Source organism: Neltuma alba, unplaced genomic scaffold (genome assembly GCF_004799145.2).
Source record: "Neltuma alba isolate B1F8T4 unplaced genomic scaffold, ASM479914v2 tig00010707_pilon, whole genome shotgun sequence".
Lineage (NCBI taxonomy): Eukaryota > Viridiplantae > Streptophyta > Magnoliopsida > Fabales > Fabaceae > Neltuma > Neltuma alba.
Window position 1 is genome coordinate 19,256 of NW_021635542.1, and position 16,332 is coordinate 35,587.

At 32.8% G+C, this 16,332-nt stretch overlaps 1 protein-coding gene across 1 annotated transcript; it reads right to left on the reverse strand.

Annotated features, from left to right (window-relative positions):
- Nucleotides 1-243: 243 nt before the first annotated feature.
- On the reverse strand, nt 244-9,111 carry LOC114758503 (fatty acid amide hydrolase). Its single transcript, XM_028947552.1, has 21 exons — nt 8,822-9,111; nt 8,270-8,368; nt 8,036-8,145; nt 7,808-7,868; nt 7,403-7,590; nt 7,177-7,306; nt 6,970-7,047; nt 6,753-6,900; nt 5,826-5,938; nt 5,652-5,727; nt 4,293-4,364; nt 3,605-3,656; nt 3,115-3,195; nt 2,942-3,025; nt 2,706-2,809; nt 2,417-2,509; nt 2,188-2,256; nt 1,351-1,415; nt 1,209-1,270; nt 975-1,070; nt 244-442 (listed from the first exon to the last, which is right to left on the reverse strand). The coding sequence occupies exons 2-21, from the start codon at nt 8,346-8,348 to the stop codon at nt 380-382; spliced, it is 1,824 nt and encodes a 607-aa protein (XP_028803385.1). The 5' UTR covers nt 8,349-8,368; nt 8,822-9,111; the 3' UTR covers nt 244-379.
- Between the last annotated feature and the right edge of the window lie 7,221 nt (nt 9,112-16,332).

Below are 16,332 nucleotides of genomic sequence, written 5' to 3' on the forward strand. Positions count from 1 at the left end.
TGTGGAGAACTGACCAAGTCTCCATGATACTCCTATCAACTTATGTATTATCACATGCACCAGTTACCTATCTTTCTACTTATACCAATGAGACACTGAATTGATAACTGTATGAAGCACAGAACAATTATTGAAGCATATTTAACAGTACCCAGGAAGAATATGATTTTTTTTTTTTCCTTCGGATATGTCAAGATCCATGTTTTGTCTTGAAATTATTACAATTACTACCTGCAGAACATATTTCCTGGGAATAATGTTCATGCAATCAAGAGTATCATCCGAAGAAATGAGATGTCCAGAGAATCAAACATACTGTGCATATAATAACTCACAAATAACGGAGACTGCAGAAGCTTTAGCTTTGATAAACGCAGCTTCAGTTTGCTCTCAGAACATCATAGTATTGTACAGGTTTCTTCTTCGTCTCCCCGCAGAGTTTCTGTGCGCATTAAACAGAGAAACAGATTGACCTATATTGCACGCAACGGGAAACTACGCGGTGGCCAAGAAATTGAGCTTTTTTCCCAACTACATATATTGAGATTCTCACACTGATCTCTATACTACTAAAAATGATACTTGAGGACTCAAGTTATACTATTGACAGTGCCAAATTTTAAAAGTAAAATCCTCTCAAAATGTCATAGAAATAAGCTGCTATTAGCACTTATAGAAAATGACAGTTGATGATTATTAATGTTATGACATGTTTAGAGTATGAATGGTAGATTTAAGAAGCACTAATTGTAACTTGTTTCTCCGGTCTTCGAAAAAATTTTAATTTTTACGATTCTAACAGTTAACGTTATGAGTTGCAGTCCCTTAAGTATTATTTTCCCCTTACAGTAAGGTCAGAATCTCATCTCAATATCTTTAATGATAAAAAGCTTAACATTAAAAGTCGGGCTCGCCATGAAATTATTCGTGACCCCATTAGCACCATTTCATGTTATGCATAACAGAGTACGTACCTCGACGGCAGAAGCTAGACGCAGAATTGTTGCTTCCCCCCATGGTCGACCTATTAGTTGCAAACCTATTGGAAGTCCTTCTTTATCGTAACCAATCTAAACATTGAACACGTTAAATAAAGAGGGGAAACAGAATTACAGAATATAAGCAATAATCATATACTTTTTACACCAAAAGAATAAACAGTGAAGAAGAAATAGTCTCTTTTAGTAATTCACTTCACTCTCACTCACAGGTATAGTAATTGCAGGGAACCCAAGAAGATTTGCAGTGATGACAAAACGCATAAGATAACCTGAAAGCCAATCCTCGAATGAACATGTGGCTAGAGGCAAGAATAATTAGATGCAGCACTGAAGCCGAATATAAAATCACCTGTAACTGGAATATCTGTCTCGCCACTTTTGAGAGCACTAGGTGGTATTTTAGGTGCCGTCATGCTGTCAGGAAAATAAAAAGTAATTTAGTTTCTGTTTCTGGAGGATATATAATTCCAGCATAAACAAAAAAACTAAGCCTTAATCCCAAAAATAATTAGAAGTTTGATTTGGTCAGTAAGTATTTATGATTCTTCGTAACAATGATACTCAATTTCCAGAGCCCCACAACGCTGCCTATGCCTTCTTCAGTTGTAATCGTAAATTCTATAAGGGGGTCACTTACAATTCAATATTGTAGTAAAAGACCTTAATAATTAGAATGTCTCTCAAAAATAATAGAAATTAGTTACTATCGGTGCTTCTTGAAATTTCGACTCATACCCTCTAAAATTACAACCTAATTTTTCCAATGTTACAAAGTATTTTCATCCAGTAGTAGTCAAAAATCCAAAGCACCTTGCAACGTCAAGGATATTAGGTTAAAATTTTAGAGAGTATCAGTTGTAACTTTAAGAAATAATGAGAATTTATTTTTAGTCTTCAGAAAAGATTTTAGCTATTAAAGTTCTTAACTGTTAATGTTATAAGTTATTTTAAGTGTCATTCCTTGTTACATAATACATGATGGCATGAGCTCCATAAGAGGTGAACAATTAGAGAACCCAGTTCTCTTTGCAGGGAGAAGAAGGACCAAGGCGGTATGTTCCAAATTGCCGTTAGAAAGTAAAAGAACACATGAATGCTAAATTGATTCAACTCAATTTCGTAGCAAGTTGAAGGTCCATCACAATAGATTGTACTTCTATCACAATTGTTTGTTATATGTACATACCCTGTTGTTGGAGTCACAATAACATCCACTTTCTTGAAAATCTCCATATGGTAATACATGAGCCTTCGTCTGAAATGGAAAAGAGGATTAGAAGCTACATAGTTTAAATTATATTAAAGAATCTACGTGAGAAATACTTCTAACAGTGGCAGCACATGATTTTTCCATATCATTGAAAAGTGATGCATAATTTGAAGTTGAAGCTTCATAAATATCTCTCTCGCATCACCTGAGACACTGGGCTGCAACATAGTCTCCTGCTGTAAATGATCGGAAAAGCGCGACACTTGTACGGGTATCATATGTCAGCTTTGTACCTTTCCTACAACAGAAAAATTAAAATGAACATGATATGCGCGCGCGTGCGCATGGCTAGATATTGAGAGTTTCCAGTTTTGAGTGCTTTCAACAACAAATGAGAAGATTCATCCAAACAACAAATAAGCCATAATGCCTTGTTACAATCAGAGAAAATATAAGATTACTAGCTTTAAGCTTCAAAATACCCAAAAACATACCCGTCCAGACAATCAGGGTTTAGTGATGCTATGCACTCAGAGCCAATGGAAACAACATGGGCAGTGCGCATCTCATGAAGCTCTGGTACAACAATCTCTATTGTCTTCATAGGTGAGAAGATAAAAACAGAATTCAGCATTGTTTGACTCTTTCATGCTAAACCTAAAACTTGCTCTCTCTTTTCAACAAGAAAATAAATTTTAATACAATCATATGATACTGGCCATAAACTTACTTCACAACCATGGTATTTTGATAGCAGATTAAGAGCATCCTCACACTTATCAGAGATTTCTGTTGAATGCACATCATTAAACCACTGCGCAGGAATTAAAAAATATTATTTTCAAGAAAATATATCATATTATATCAGAAATACAATCAATTCTTAAAGGATCAGGTGATTACCGGAGTGTACTTTCCTAGTCGCAATGATCCCAAAGTATTCAAATCATCATAGGATAACAAGTTTGGCAAACACGGTGGTGACTTCCAAAACAAACAAAAAACGAAAAACAAATAATCATTACAGAAAAAATATTGCACAGCTTGATATCAAATAGAAAATGACAAGAACAGCTTTGCTATAATTTTAACTTCTAATACATGATCACATTTCTCGTTGACCAGGATAGTTTTCACATGAAAACCGTTATGTCCTTTGTTGGATTGCAAACACTAGCCAATATATGTCTTTTAAAAAGTGTCTCCTTCCCACTCTCCACTTCTATACCGAGAATATATGGCTCCACATAGACTTAAGCTAGCTTTTGGGCTGTTTAATTTACTGTCATGTACTTAAACCCTATGAAATCTACAATTTGAAGTTCCATGTTAAATCTCAGTCTTCTATACTTATTTTTTAAGAACGTAAATCAAAGGTTTAAAGATTAATTACCGGTCTCATCCTGATTTTGGTCGCAAGTGATGAACCCAACATTGCTGCATACCTGATCAATGATTATTAATAAAGTAAAAATTATCTACATGCAAGAGCTCCAGGCCTTTTTTTTTTTTTTTTTTGGACTGAGCAAGAACTCCAGGGTTAGGCATATAATGTTAAAATAGGATGACATCATGATCAGGATTTTGGTTCTTCACAAAAACAATTGAGATGCTGTACCAAACAATTGGAGTGACATATGCATAAACTCTAGTCTTGATATCATTGAAGTGTTCATAATGGAAAACAAGAAAAGGGCATCACACTTTGGTCAGCTAACTCATTTGATCCTTAGATTGGAGAAAAAAATCTACTTACCACGTGCAGAAGTCATTAATGATATAGAAAATCTAGAAAATAGATATGTATGCATGCAGCTTTCAAAGTATATTTGCATGTACATGTTATGTTACTAAGAAAATTTTGCAAATTTATGAACCGTACCATTTCTTGGATGTTTTGGGTGCTAAAAAGGATAGCAGCAAAATAATTTATGGAAAGTGAGGGAAATTATACAAAAAATTTTAACATAAATAGAGGAAAGAGGAAAATTAGCTTGATTTCAAGTAATGCAAACCAGAAGCCATCAAGTCAAATGAAGAGATCGTCAAAAGACAGAGAGACAAAAATATGAATTACGCACACTAGCATGACATCCTCAACTGTTGAAGCAATGGGTCCAATAATTTCCACAGTCCCGGAATCACATAATGACCTGCAAGAAGAGTTGAAATTTCAAATATAGTCACAAATTACAGCCTTCCATAATAATATTTTATTAGTTCTTAGAGACAGAGGAAACTTCGGGGAATTCTCATTCTATGTATAATGAGATGCAATTTCTATTTAACAGCAAGAAATAAATGATTTTGACAGTCCTGGACGTTTACATAGATACAAAACAAAAGTAGAAAGAAAAACAAAATTTTCTGCATTCGAGAGGGTAGAGACTCTCAAGCGAAATAATTTGTTCCTTCACCTTTCACTCTACCTTCTAGCTCTTAAACCCAGTTAATAGCATTTCTCTGTCTTTTCTATTCCTCCCTCATAACCGTGTACCATGTGAAGTTAATTATGCGAGGAACATCTCATGGTGTGAGACCTTATCATTCCTCTCACTTCCCCCGACCTTTTTTTCTTCTTTTTTCTCTTTCTTCTTTCTGCTATATACTCTACATGGATCGATCAGATACTATATTGAAGCACATCAGTACACCAGTACCACATCTCATTCCCCTCTATGACCAAAAGTCACAAGAGATATAAATATTCTGCAAGAAAATCTTCTCTATTTTTATGGGATTTAAGAAAATATTCTTAGCGATAAGAAACATTTTATCAAATGAAAGAGTAGCATGTGCAATGGGAGAAAATCATCCTTCTATAACAAATATACAAGGGGAAAAAAAGCAGAGATAAACACCGGAGCTCTCCAATCCCGAGGATCCCCTCAAATAAATCATGACCTCAAACCCAGAGAAGTTCAGAAAAATAGACTACTCTATTCCATTAACAGAGCAATGGGAGAAACCTCTTACTAAAATTTCCTGAATTTTGTTCTGTCCATAAACCCCACAAGCCTGCATAAACATCAAATCTTCAAAGATCTTACTCTTACATTTCTTATTGCTACCATAACCTCCAAACCTGATAAAAAAGTTATCTAAGAACGCTGGACAAACTTCTTGCTTAATAAAATTGCCAACAAGTCTATTCCACAACTGAGACAACTTCACAGTGTATAACAAGATTGTTTATTTCTGACCTCCAAAATCTCATAACACATCCGAGAAATAGCTTTTTAAAACCCAATTGTCTCCAGAAGATTATTCATGCTAATTTATTGAGTATCATAGTCCAAACAAGTATTTCCACCCACATTCCTAAATAAAATTAAAGATTTTAATAGTCCTTACTATGGATTAAAATGTATTATTAAACCATAAACCTTTCATATTGGAAAATGATGTCATATGATCCATCACATGGGGTCAGAAATTACCCTTTCATGTCTGTACGTCCATATGTTGTCTTTAACCCCACTACACCACAAAGGGAAGAAGGAATGCGGACTGAACCTGCCTTTCTCATCCATTTCCAAACATTAAAATCAGCACATGGAAAAATGGGGATTAAAAAAAAAAAAATTCAATTTCACATGCTGTATTTCCACAACCTCCACCATCAGTTCCCAGGGCTGCAGAACATAGTCCAGAAGCTACAATTGCAGCAGGACCTGAAGAAGATCCACCAGTGTACCTATCAGGTGCATGAGGATTTCTTGTAGTTCTGCACTTCGAGAAAATTGAATTGAAAGACAAACCATCATGATTAAATCTTTTTAAGAAGAAGATGAAACTATGAGTAGACCAAACACCACAATGCCATTGTGTGATCCATGTAGCCGAACACACTTAGTGGGATAAAGCTTGTTATTATTGTTGTTACAAATATACAAAATGAGAAAATTACTAATAACTAACATTAAAATTAGAATTAAAGTCATTGATACCTTTGATTTATTTTCTTTGCCATCTTGTATTTTGTACCTTTTCTAGTATAAAGCATTGATGTATTTGACAGTGAGGAGAGTGAACATGATGCCTAGGGAACGTATAAAACACAATTTCCTTAAAGCTGGCAATTATGGAAAATGTAATTTTCACAAGATAAACAGAAAATCCTACACTAATTTAAGCTTAGCCACCATCAAATTTTTAATTGGAAAAAATTATAACTTCTATTTATCTAGGTGATCAGTTACATTATACATGCATTTTATTCTCCAACTCCTAATGGAACAAAAGAATAACAGAACTCAAGCATTTGGCATCTTAACTTAATTACTTCTTTGCCTGATCGAGCAGAAGAATGATTGAGTTACGCCGAGATGCCAATTGCATTTCAAATAATGCTAGCAGAGACATTTCAAGACTTTGTCATAAATTTGCAAGAATTAGACTGAACAGTCTCTAGAGTTATCTGAGTTTTTCTACAGTCCCTAGAGTAATCTGAGTTTTCGTCATGGTAAAAGATCAAATTTTGATGTTGAGATGGCATACATACTTAAGCTAATCATAAATCACCTTAGATAAAGTCTCACCCATAATTAGGATTATTCCCTGTCGTTCCCATGCCCAACTCATGCATATTTGCCTTCCCCACAAATATGACACCACAGCCACGAAGCCTTGAAACACAAACGGCATCCGTCTTAACAGAGCGAACTTCATGCATCCATGTAGTAGCACCTATCAACACCATGAAATAATATTAATATTTTTTATAATAATTATTCACTAGAAGAAATATTAACTTACCCTTAGATGGATGGGGGTAGCAATCTATGTCATCCTTAATGGCCATGAAAATTCCATCCAAAATAGATAATGGATTTCCTATGCAATCAGATAAAGGTCGAAGAGGTGAGTTAGGTGATCGCATTATTGATTCCATCATATGTCAACATGATCATGCTTAAAGGATACTACTGCAACATCATCTGTATCAGAACCAAATAGTAATACCTGCTTCAAATCTGTGGGTAGATGCAGATGCCTGTCTCCTGACTTCCTCAGCATCAAAAGAGATCAGTAGTGGTTCCCGGGGTTTCTTAGCACTGATTTCCTCTATAACCGAAATGATGTTCTCCGCAACCTATATATCCAAAGCAGAATTTTTTTTTTTTTTTTGCCATATAGTTATAAATGAATAAAATAAAAATGAAGTTCTCAGCAAGTGAATGCTACTAACCATAGATGGCGTTACTTTTCCTGATCGATATGCATAAGCATAATCACGTATTTTCCAGTACCGAAAGGGCAAAGAGGAACTCCCCCAGCATGCAGCAGGGTCATAATGCGGAAGACAATTCAAGGCAGCTTCAACTCGATCTTCAGGTCTCCCATCTTCATCAAGAATGACAACACCAGGCTCCTTTTCTGAAATTAGGTCATAGTATTAGATGAAGGTATAAAACATACCTCTCCAATCCAATGCAAATGATTTGAAGAAGTTATTCGTGGCACTTTTCTCTGATTTGCCATCGGTATATAGTTCTCTCAAAAACTATGAAGCTACATAATGAAAGGAAAATGAAACTGATTTCCTATATGCTCTGCGAATTAACATCAATTACAAACATGCAGAAGAAGCTACCTTGAGGTGGATATTCAGGTTTGAACATGGGTTCTTCCGGTATCACAGTGTTGCGCAACAGCTATTGATTACAAATAAGCAAAACATTTAGTCAATACTCTTCGAAACTGTCATGCTCACTTTACTCATAAACCGTAGTCCCCTTGGTGAAACTTCAAAGTTTAAACCCAGCAAATGAAAAGCATGAACATGGAACACCTATTTGGAGCCACAAAAAAAAAAAACAACCTCATCGATCTTATTCGACTTCTTCAATATAGATATTATCGAAGGCCCTATCAGTGGTGTTTCAACCACCCGAACAAAGAACCTAAACAGGAATCCAGTCAAGTGTGGAGCTGCAAAACAAACAAACAAAATGCTAACGAGTATGAGCAGAATATCCAATTCATCAGCTCTTCCTTCACATCATATTATCGTTGAACTAAATCGTAAATTCAATAGAACACGAGATTCAATGACCTTGGATGCTCTCTTGTTCATATTTGACTGTGGATAAGTCAACCTGTTCCACTGGCACCATAACACGCCTTTGCCCCATTTTCAGCTGAAGAAGCACAACTGCACAAGCACTCAACACGTGAAGAAGTTGTATCTGAAATATGATCTTTGCATCATCGATAAGAAACAGAGAGAAATATTCCATCGAGCAACGACAACGTAGAGTACAAAATTACAATCACGTCACTGAGAGTAATTATTTCAAAAACAGCGCGAATTTAAAAAGAAAAAAAAAATACTAAAATAATTTACAGCTCGGCAAGAGCTGCGAAAGAATTTTCCACTGTGAAACTTGAAAACAAGCTCAGACGACAGACAATTCAACGAACACAGAGGGCGCACAAGAAGAAAACAAATACTCCTATATCACAAATGAAAAAAAAAACAAATAGAAAATTGAACTAACTTTGAGTTCGCGACATTCAGTAATAACAGTGACAAAAACTAAGAAATTCAAATTCCGATAAGACAGACTGTCACGGACAATCAAACACCATTGCTGCGAAGACTAACCTGGAAGGGAATGCCTTCGTCTCTGAGAATTAGCGATGAAAGAAGAAGAGAGAGACTAGAGAGCAAAGTGAATTGGTCAAGGGAGGTGGTTGCTAAGAAGGAAGCATTCGTTGAAATCTAAGTGTAGAAGAAGAGATAATCGAGATTTCATTTCCATTTATAGGCAAGCCAAATCATCACTCTTCTCAGATAAAATCAACAAACAGCTCATTCGATTTCGTATTCATTAAAAATAACCGCGGAGAGACGCATATTGGTAGTTGGCGGCACTTTATTACCTAAGCTCGCTCTGGATCGGAGCCCAACGATCTCTCACGTAGAAAAAGTGCACATTTCATATTCGACAATGTGCCCAAATGAAAGAGGCAAAAATACAGTTGAGGAGTAATTGAACGACGTTTGGAAAAGAAAAAAACAACTAATTTTATGAAACATATAGAAGATTATTTTAAAAATAGTTACTCAAAATTGGGCTCGTCTGTAATTTTTAGATTACTCTAGAAAATTTATTTTGGAATTTTTTTATTTATTTCTTATGAATCATCGCAAATGATATTTTTTGTGAAAAGAAATCATAATTGTTTTAAGACAACAAATATGATATTTAAATCAACTAAAAAAATTTATTCTGAGGAAATTTGCTTGGAAAAGTCCATTCCATTTTAATCTAAGTTAATAAAAATACAATAATTTTCTGTTTTTATTAAAAATTATATGAGTCTCAAGTAAGAAAATTAGATACAGATAGGTACAAAAAAGTTCATATTTACAAGTTATGTTTATAGGTTTTCAATTCAAGTTGCGTGATTTACAAATCAAATTTAACAAACTCCGCTTAAAAGTCAAAATTTTATACTTATAAGTCTAACTTATTTTAAAAATTTCTGGGGGATCTTTTGGCATTTAATTTTTTATTGGGATTCATGAGTAAATTTTTCTTGTTTTGAACATATATTTTGTATGTTTAAATTAATAAAGATACTTCAACAATCAATTAAGATATATTTTAAAAAAATAAATACATGTCATAGATTTTATTTTTAACAATCAGCATAAATGTACAACATGAAATCGATTGGCTGTCGCTTGGAAGATAGGAAAAGTGTCTCCTGGTCAAAAAAAGGTAGGAATTTTTCTAATTAAACTCCTACACTCTTGATCGTCACACAACTTAAATATTACATGGATCCTTAATATAAAAACTACTTAGTATATTAAAAAAAGTTAGTTATTTTTAACTTAATTTTTTTAAAATATCATTTTAATCTTGATTACTCTTAAATGAAAATTTGTTTAATATATATAATTAATTGGAATACTTTAAAAAATAAATTATCAATATAGAGTTGATATCTTATATTTAGAACTAAATTAAATCTTTAACTAATTTCTATATTAAAAACTGGATGTAGTTTTTTTTTTTTAATTTAGGTGCAGATCCTCCTAGCGAAGGGTCGTATGGGATTGAGCTCAGAGCTCATGAATTATATATTGACCCACCACAACTATTAGATCAGGTGGTGTGGGTTGATATAACTCACAGCTTAACAAATTAGGCAAAAGGCCAACCCAGAATTCATCACTTTCAAAGATAGACTCAAATTTAATTACCCATTTGAGTCATTTTCTTAATTATAAATCTAAAATGTTTTATGCCCTCCATCCTGATTTTAAAAAAAATAAAATTCAAAATTTTATATATCATGAATACCAGGCGTTAATTAATATGATTAAGATCTCCGTCCTTTTATAATTGCGGCATTTATATAAAGCCCTGAAATAGTAGCATTTGCGATTCAACAGCCGACCCGAACCGCAAGAATTCCACGGCAAGGGACAAGAATGACACAAAAAGATAAAAGCCAATTGTCGTCGTCTTCTTATTCAACCTTTTGATTTTATAGGTTTTATCCACGCTCTCCCACGTCCGTATTACCTAAGTTAGCTTCAGGTCATCAGGTGAAGGCAACTTTTTAGCTATTATTTTGGGAAAAAGACAGAAAAATGCACTCTTAATTTTAGAAGCCCAAAAACGTCTGTTGAATTCAAGAAATCCCATTTTGGTACCATGAGACCAAATTGGGATTATTATGTGAAAGGAAAAGACCAAATTGTCCTTCATTTTAAATATTACTTTTAAAAATATCACAGCCCCTACTGGCCGGCTGGCCACCGGACCTCCGGCGACCAGCCGACAATTGGTCACCGGAGCTCCGTCGGTCGGAATTTTTTTTTTTTGAAAATTTTCACAACTTCAATATAACAGTTAACAACTTTTGTAATGCTATTAACAACTTCAATATAGCAATTAACAACAGCTTTTCTGGAAAATTCAACAAAGTCTGGCGACCGGAAACAATTTTTTTGAAAATTTTTACAACTTCAATATAACCGTTAACAACTTTTGTAACGCCATTAACAACTTCAATATAGCAATTAACAACAGGTTTTCTGGGAAATTCAATAAACTCCGGCGACCGGAAACAATTTTTTAAAAAATTTTTACAACTTCAATATAACGGTTAACAACTTTTGTAACCCTATTAACAACTTTAGTATAGAGGTTAACAACAGTTCTTCTGGAAAATTCAACAAACTCCGGCGACCGGAAATAATTTTTTTGAAAATTTTACAACTTCAATATAACGGTTAACAACTTTTGTAACCCTATTAACAACTTCAGTATAGCGGTTAACAACAGGTTTTTGAGTTTGTTAAATGCATTACTGAAGTTATAAAAATGCCACTTTTTGAATTTAAAAACTTGTTGTTAACTGTTATATCAAAGTTGTTAACCGTTATATTGGAGTTGTAAAAATTTTCAAAAAAACGTAATTGTTAACGTTATACTGAAGTTGAAAATTTTTACAACTTCAATATAACCGTTAACAACTTTTATAATGCTATTAACAACTTCAATATAGCAATTAACAACAAGTTTTCTGGGAAATTCAACAAACTCCGGCGACCGGAAATAATTTTTTTTAAAAATTTTTACAACTTCAATATAGCGGTTAACAACTTCTGTAACCCTATTAACAACTTCAGTATAGCGGTTAACAACAGGTTTTTGAGTTTGTTAAATGCATTACTGAAGTTATAAAAATGCCACTTTTTGAATTTAAAAACTTGTTGTTAACTGCTATATCAAAGTTGTTAACCGTTATATTGGAGTTGTAAAAATTTTCAAAAAAACGTAATTGTTAACGTTATACTAAAGTTGAAAATTTTTACAACTTCAATATAACGGTTAACAACTTTTATAATGCTATTAACAATTTCAATATAGCAATTAACAACAAGTTTTCTGGGAAATTCAACAAACTCCGACGACCGGAAATAATTTTTTTGAAAACTTTTACAACTTCAATATAGCGGTTAACAACTTCTGTAACCCTATTAACAACTTCAGTATAGCGGTTAACAACAAATTTTTTTTGAAAAATTATATATTTCAAAAACCTGTTGTTAACCGCTATACTGAAGTTGTTAATAGGGTTACAGAAGTTGTTAACCGCTATATTGAAGTTGTAAAAATTTTCAAAAAAATTATTTCCGGTCGCCGGAGTTTGTTGAATTTCCCAGAAAACTTGTTGTTAATTGCTATATTGAAGTTGTTAATAGCATTATAAAAGTTGTTAACCGTTATATTGAAGTTGTAAAAATTTTCAAAAAAATTGTTTCCGGTCGCCGGAGTTTATTGAATTTCCCAGAAAACCTGTTGTTAATTGCTATATTGAAATTGTTAATAGCGTTACAAAAGTTGTTAACGGTTATATTGAAGTTGTAAAAATTTTCAAAAAAATTGTTTCTGGTCGCCGGACTTTATTGAATTTTCCAGAAAAGCTGTTGTTAATTGCTATATTGAAGTTGTTAATAGCATTACAAAAGTTGTTAACCGTTATATTGAAGTTGTGAAAATTTTCACAAAAAAAAAAATTCCGACCGACGGAGTTCCGGTGACCAATTGTCGGATGGTTGCCGGAGCTCCGATGACCGCCGCAGCCGGAGGTCCGATGGTCGGCCGGCCAGTAGGGGCTGTGATATTTTAAAAGTAATATTTAAAATGAAGGGCAATTTGGTCTTTTCCTTTCACATAATAATCCCAATTTGGTCTCATGGTACCAAAATGGGATTTCTTGAATTCAGCGGACGTTTTTGGGCTTCTAAAATTAAGAGTGCATTTTTCTGTCTTTTTCCCTATTATTTTCTCCTGTCCTAAATATAAAAACTAATTGACTAATTTGAGTAGATTAAGAAAATAAGTTAAGTTAGTTATTTGTAATAAATATATATTGCCTTTTCTCAAATATCCTTACTAATCAAGTATATTAGTTAGAACTACCATTATTAGAAGAATTACCCTGAAAAAAATAAATAAATATGAGAGACAAAGTGGATTGAAATCTTATATTTAGAACCAAAATAAAAGTCAAATGAGGTACTACCTCTGGTCCTAATTATAAGAGCCAGTTGACTAATTTGAAGAAATTAAGGAAGTAAGTTGAGTTAATTATTTGTCCTAAATAGGTGTTGTTTTTCCTAAAATATCCTTGCTAATCAAGTGTATTAACTAAAACTATAATTATTAGAAGGATTATCTTGAAAAAAATTAAGTAAATATGAGAGATAAAGTGAATTGAGGTTTTATATTTATGACTAAAATAAAAGTTAAACAGAGTCTTATATTAAAGACCGGACGTAGTATTATATTAAAGATCGGAGGAGGTAGTACTATACAATTGGTTGCACCATTTTTCTCCCTTCGACAATGCTTGACTGACATATAGATTTCCCCTAAATTATTAGAATAATCAAAAATTCAAAATCAAGATATTGTTGGGTGTCATACATTAATATCATATTATTCATCAATATAAATACTTAATTAAAAATTGGGAAAAAGAATAACCATCCGCAAAACATTTTTTTCTAAATGAAATGAAGAGGTGAATAAATGAAAATAAGCATTGAAAAATAACTTTCCATTGGAGAAAGGTGAAAAACTTGTATTTGAAGGTGGTCAAGAAGCTTACAAAACAAAAAAGGGCCTTCCACAAAACAGGCAAAAACAAAGTTCTTAATCGGATAGCTCTTGTGTGCCTATTTTCTCCTAACAACTGTTTTCGTCTAATCTAATTGACTGTGCTAAATAGGCCAAGAGACCGTCTAAGACTCTACAAGAATATGCAAGATAACCAAATCCATGTGACCATTTCATTCTATCTCTTTTTTTTCCTGTTAAAAAAAGTAATTATTTGGTATGTAATATTACTAATTAATTCATTTTTAAACATTGTTGGGCCTAAATAGGCCCAAACATCTTGTCAAATGTGTTTCTGGTACAAATGATCTTATCAATTTCCTGTGCCAGCATTGAAATTATCTTTCCAAGGTCCAATTATTTGCAAGTGCTTCCGTTGACTTGTGGCAATTCTTTGGACTTTTTGTTTTTTTTAGCCCAGCAATGTCACGTTTTCTTCGTTCTTTTGGGCCCAGATCTGTCCCCCGCTCCTACTTGAGGTGGTCCGATCATGAAAGGACATTTTCTTTGACATTCACTCCAATTGGATATTGAATAAATCCACTTTTAAAATTTACAATATAAAAATATTATAAGAAATCATATTCATAATAAACAATGCAGCTTTAGTTAGGTTTCGTGTAACCTTTTCCTTTACCCTTTCAATATTTTTGCACGTTTAAGAGGATTTAAACGCTACAAAAAATTGGTATAATATTTGAAAAGTTTTAAATTATTATGTAATGAATTTCAAATGAGAGACAAAGATAATATATAAAAATATAAAATGTACGAGGTATATTTTAGTCGTCAGTTATTTTTCTATGACACAAATTATCATCTTAGTCTTTGCTCAAGAAAAGTTCTATATGAATTAAGTCTCTAAAATTTACCGAGGTAGGTTTCATACTTTTGATGGGATTGCTTGCAAAAATGCTTACAATTTTGGGTGCCTGCAGATAAAAAATCTCACAAAAGCAATGAGATTTATATTTTTGTGCACTTCCTAGACTCTGCATTTATGTGCACAAGGAAAGAGTATTTATGTCTCTCTTGTTTATATCTCTCTCTCTCTTTTTCCCAGCAAAACGTATTTATCTCTTTAAATTCAATACTACATTTAGTCATTATTATATAATAGAAAAAAAAATTGTCGTTAAGCTATTAAATTTAGGGAGAATCTCACAAAAAAAATTAAAATTCCTAAATTTTAAAATAAAAAATTTCCACAAAAATGTGTTGTTATTCACAAGTCAAGTGTTATAAAAAAACCTATTAAAGAGTGAAAACAAAACATAATTTCAGATTTAGTAATTTCAAGCTTCTTTTTATGAGATTCGTTTGCCCTTAAATTTATTTAAAAGTTAAAAAGATCTTTTTGTCATTTAAACAATGTTTCAAAATAAAAAATAAACAAATTTGCTGATATTTAAAATCATAAATCACATATTAGGAAGCGCAAAAAAAATAAAAACTAGAAAAATTTTAAATACAAATAATATCAGAAAAATATAATTAATACTTTACTTCTTTTTTTTGGTGTAACTCAGAGTGTCGTCAAACCTCTTTAGACTTAACACTAATTTTTATCAAGCGAGAAGTGTTAAGGTTAAAACCCTCATAATAAGTTAGTTTTCTAATATTTAAACTTCTGTTTTTCTTTTTATAAGAATATGACTGTTTACTATCCCAACTATCAAGTAACTAATATTTTACTATTGACTTGTTATCAAGGTCACACGTTCATTCTAAAGGGCGTCTTATAACTTGGCAGGAAAAAAATAAATAAAGGCGTCTTATGGCAGAAACCGGAGTATTGTGCGTATGAATGATCTGTTTGGGAAGATCCCCAGCTTTCCCATCCGATGAAGCAATGTCTCACATTTACTGTGAGGTTAGAGTTGTAAACCCCACAACATTATCATAGTTGTACGATTGAATAATGCCCACCAATCGTCTAAGCCCCCTAATCTCTTGAATTTTATTGGCCAAAAAAAAATCTCTTGAATTTAATGTGAAAACACACATGCCACTTGCCTCCCTAGTCCATCTTGAGATATGTAAAGACAACAAAATCATCCTGTACCTTCTGCTGCCGATATAATGAATCTTTTTTTTTAGATACGAAAAAATTTAAATGTTTTAAGGTTCAAAAAATACGTATAAAGATACTTATAACCTACCAAATTATAGACGAATCATTAATTTTAAAGAAATAATTATTTTTATTAGACATGCTTAGCATAATTATTAATAAACTAAATAAAAGTAAACTCAGTTGTCATAAATTTATTGCCCATTTATTTACTATTCATCTTGTTCCTCAAAATTAGGATGAGGCTTGTGTGACTCTACACTTGTTTGTTTCGTAATAGAAGTGGGTCGGGTCCAGTATCTTATGCTCTCATGGCATGCCTGAATAAAAGGGTGTTTGGCATTTGAAAAGAGTGTATTTAAAAAGTATTTTTTTAATAAATTGAGATAAACT

Coding starts and splice junctions, on each gene's coding strand:
- LOC114758503 (XM_028947552.1), bottom strand. CDS start 8,348: ATGGGGCAAAGGCGTGTTATGGTGCCAGTGGAACAGGTTGACTTATCC. Junction 7,591..7,807: donor ACCTGAATATCCACCTCAAG/GTAGCTTCTTCT, acceptor ACCTAATTTCAG/AAAAGGAGCCTGGTGTTGTC. Junction 4,365..5,651: donor GGACGTACAGACATGAAAGG/GTAATTTCTGAC, acceptor CTCTTCTTGCAG/GTCATTATGTGATTCCGGGA.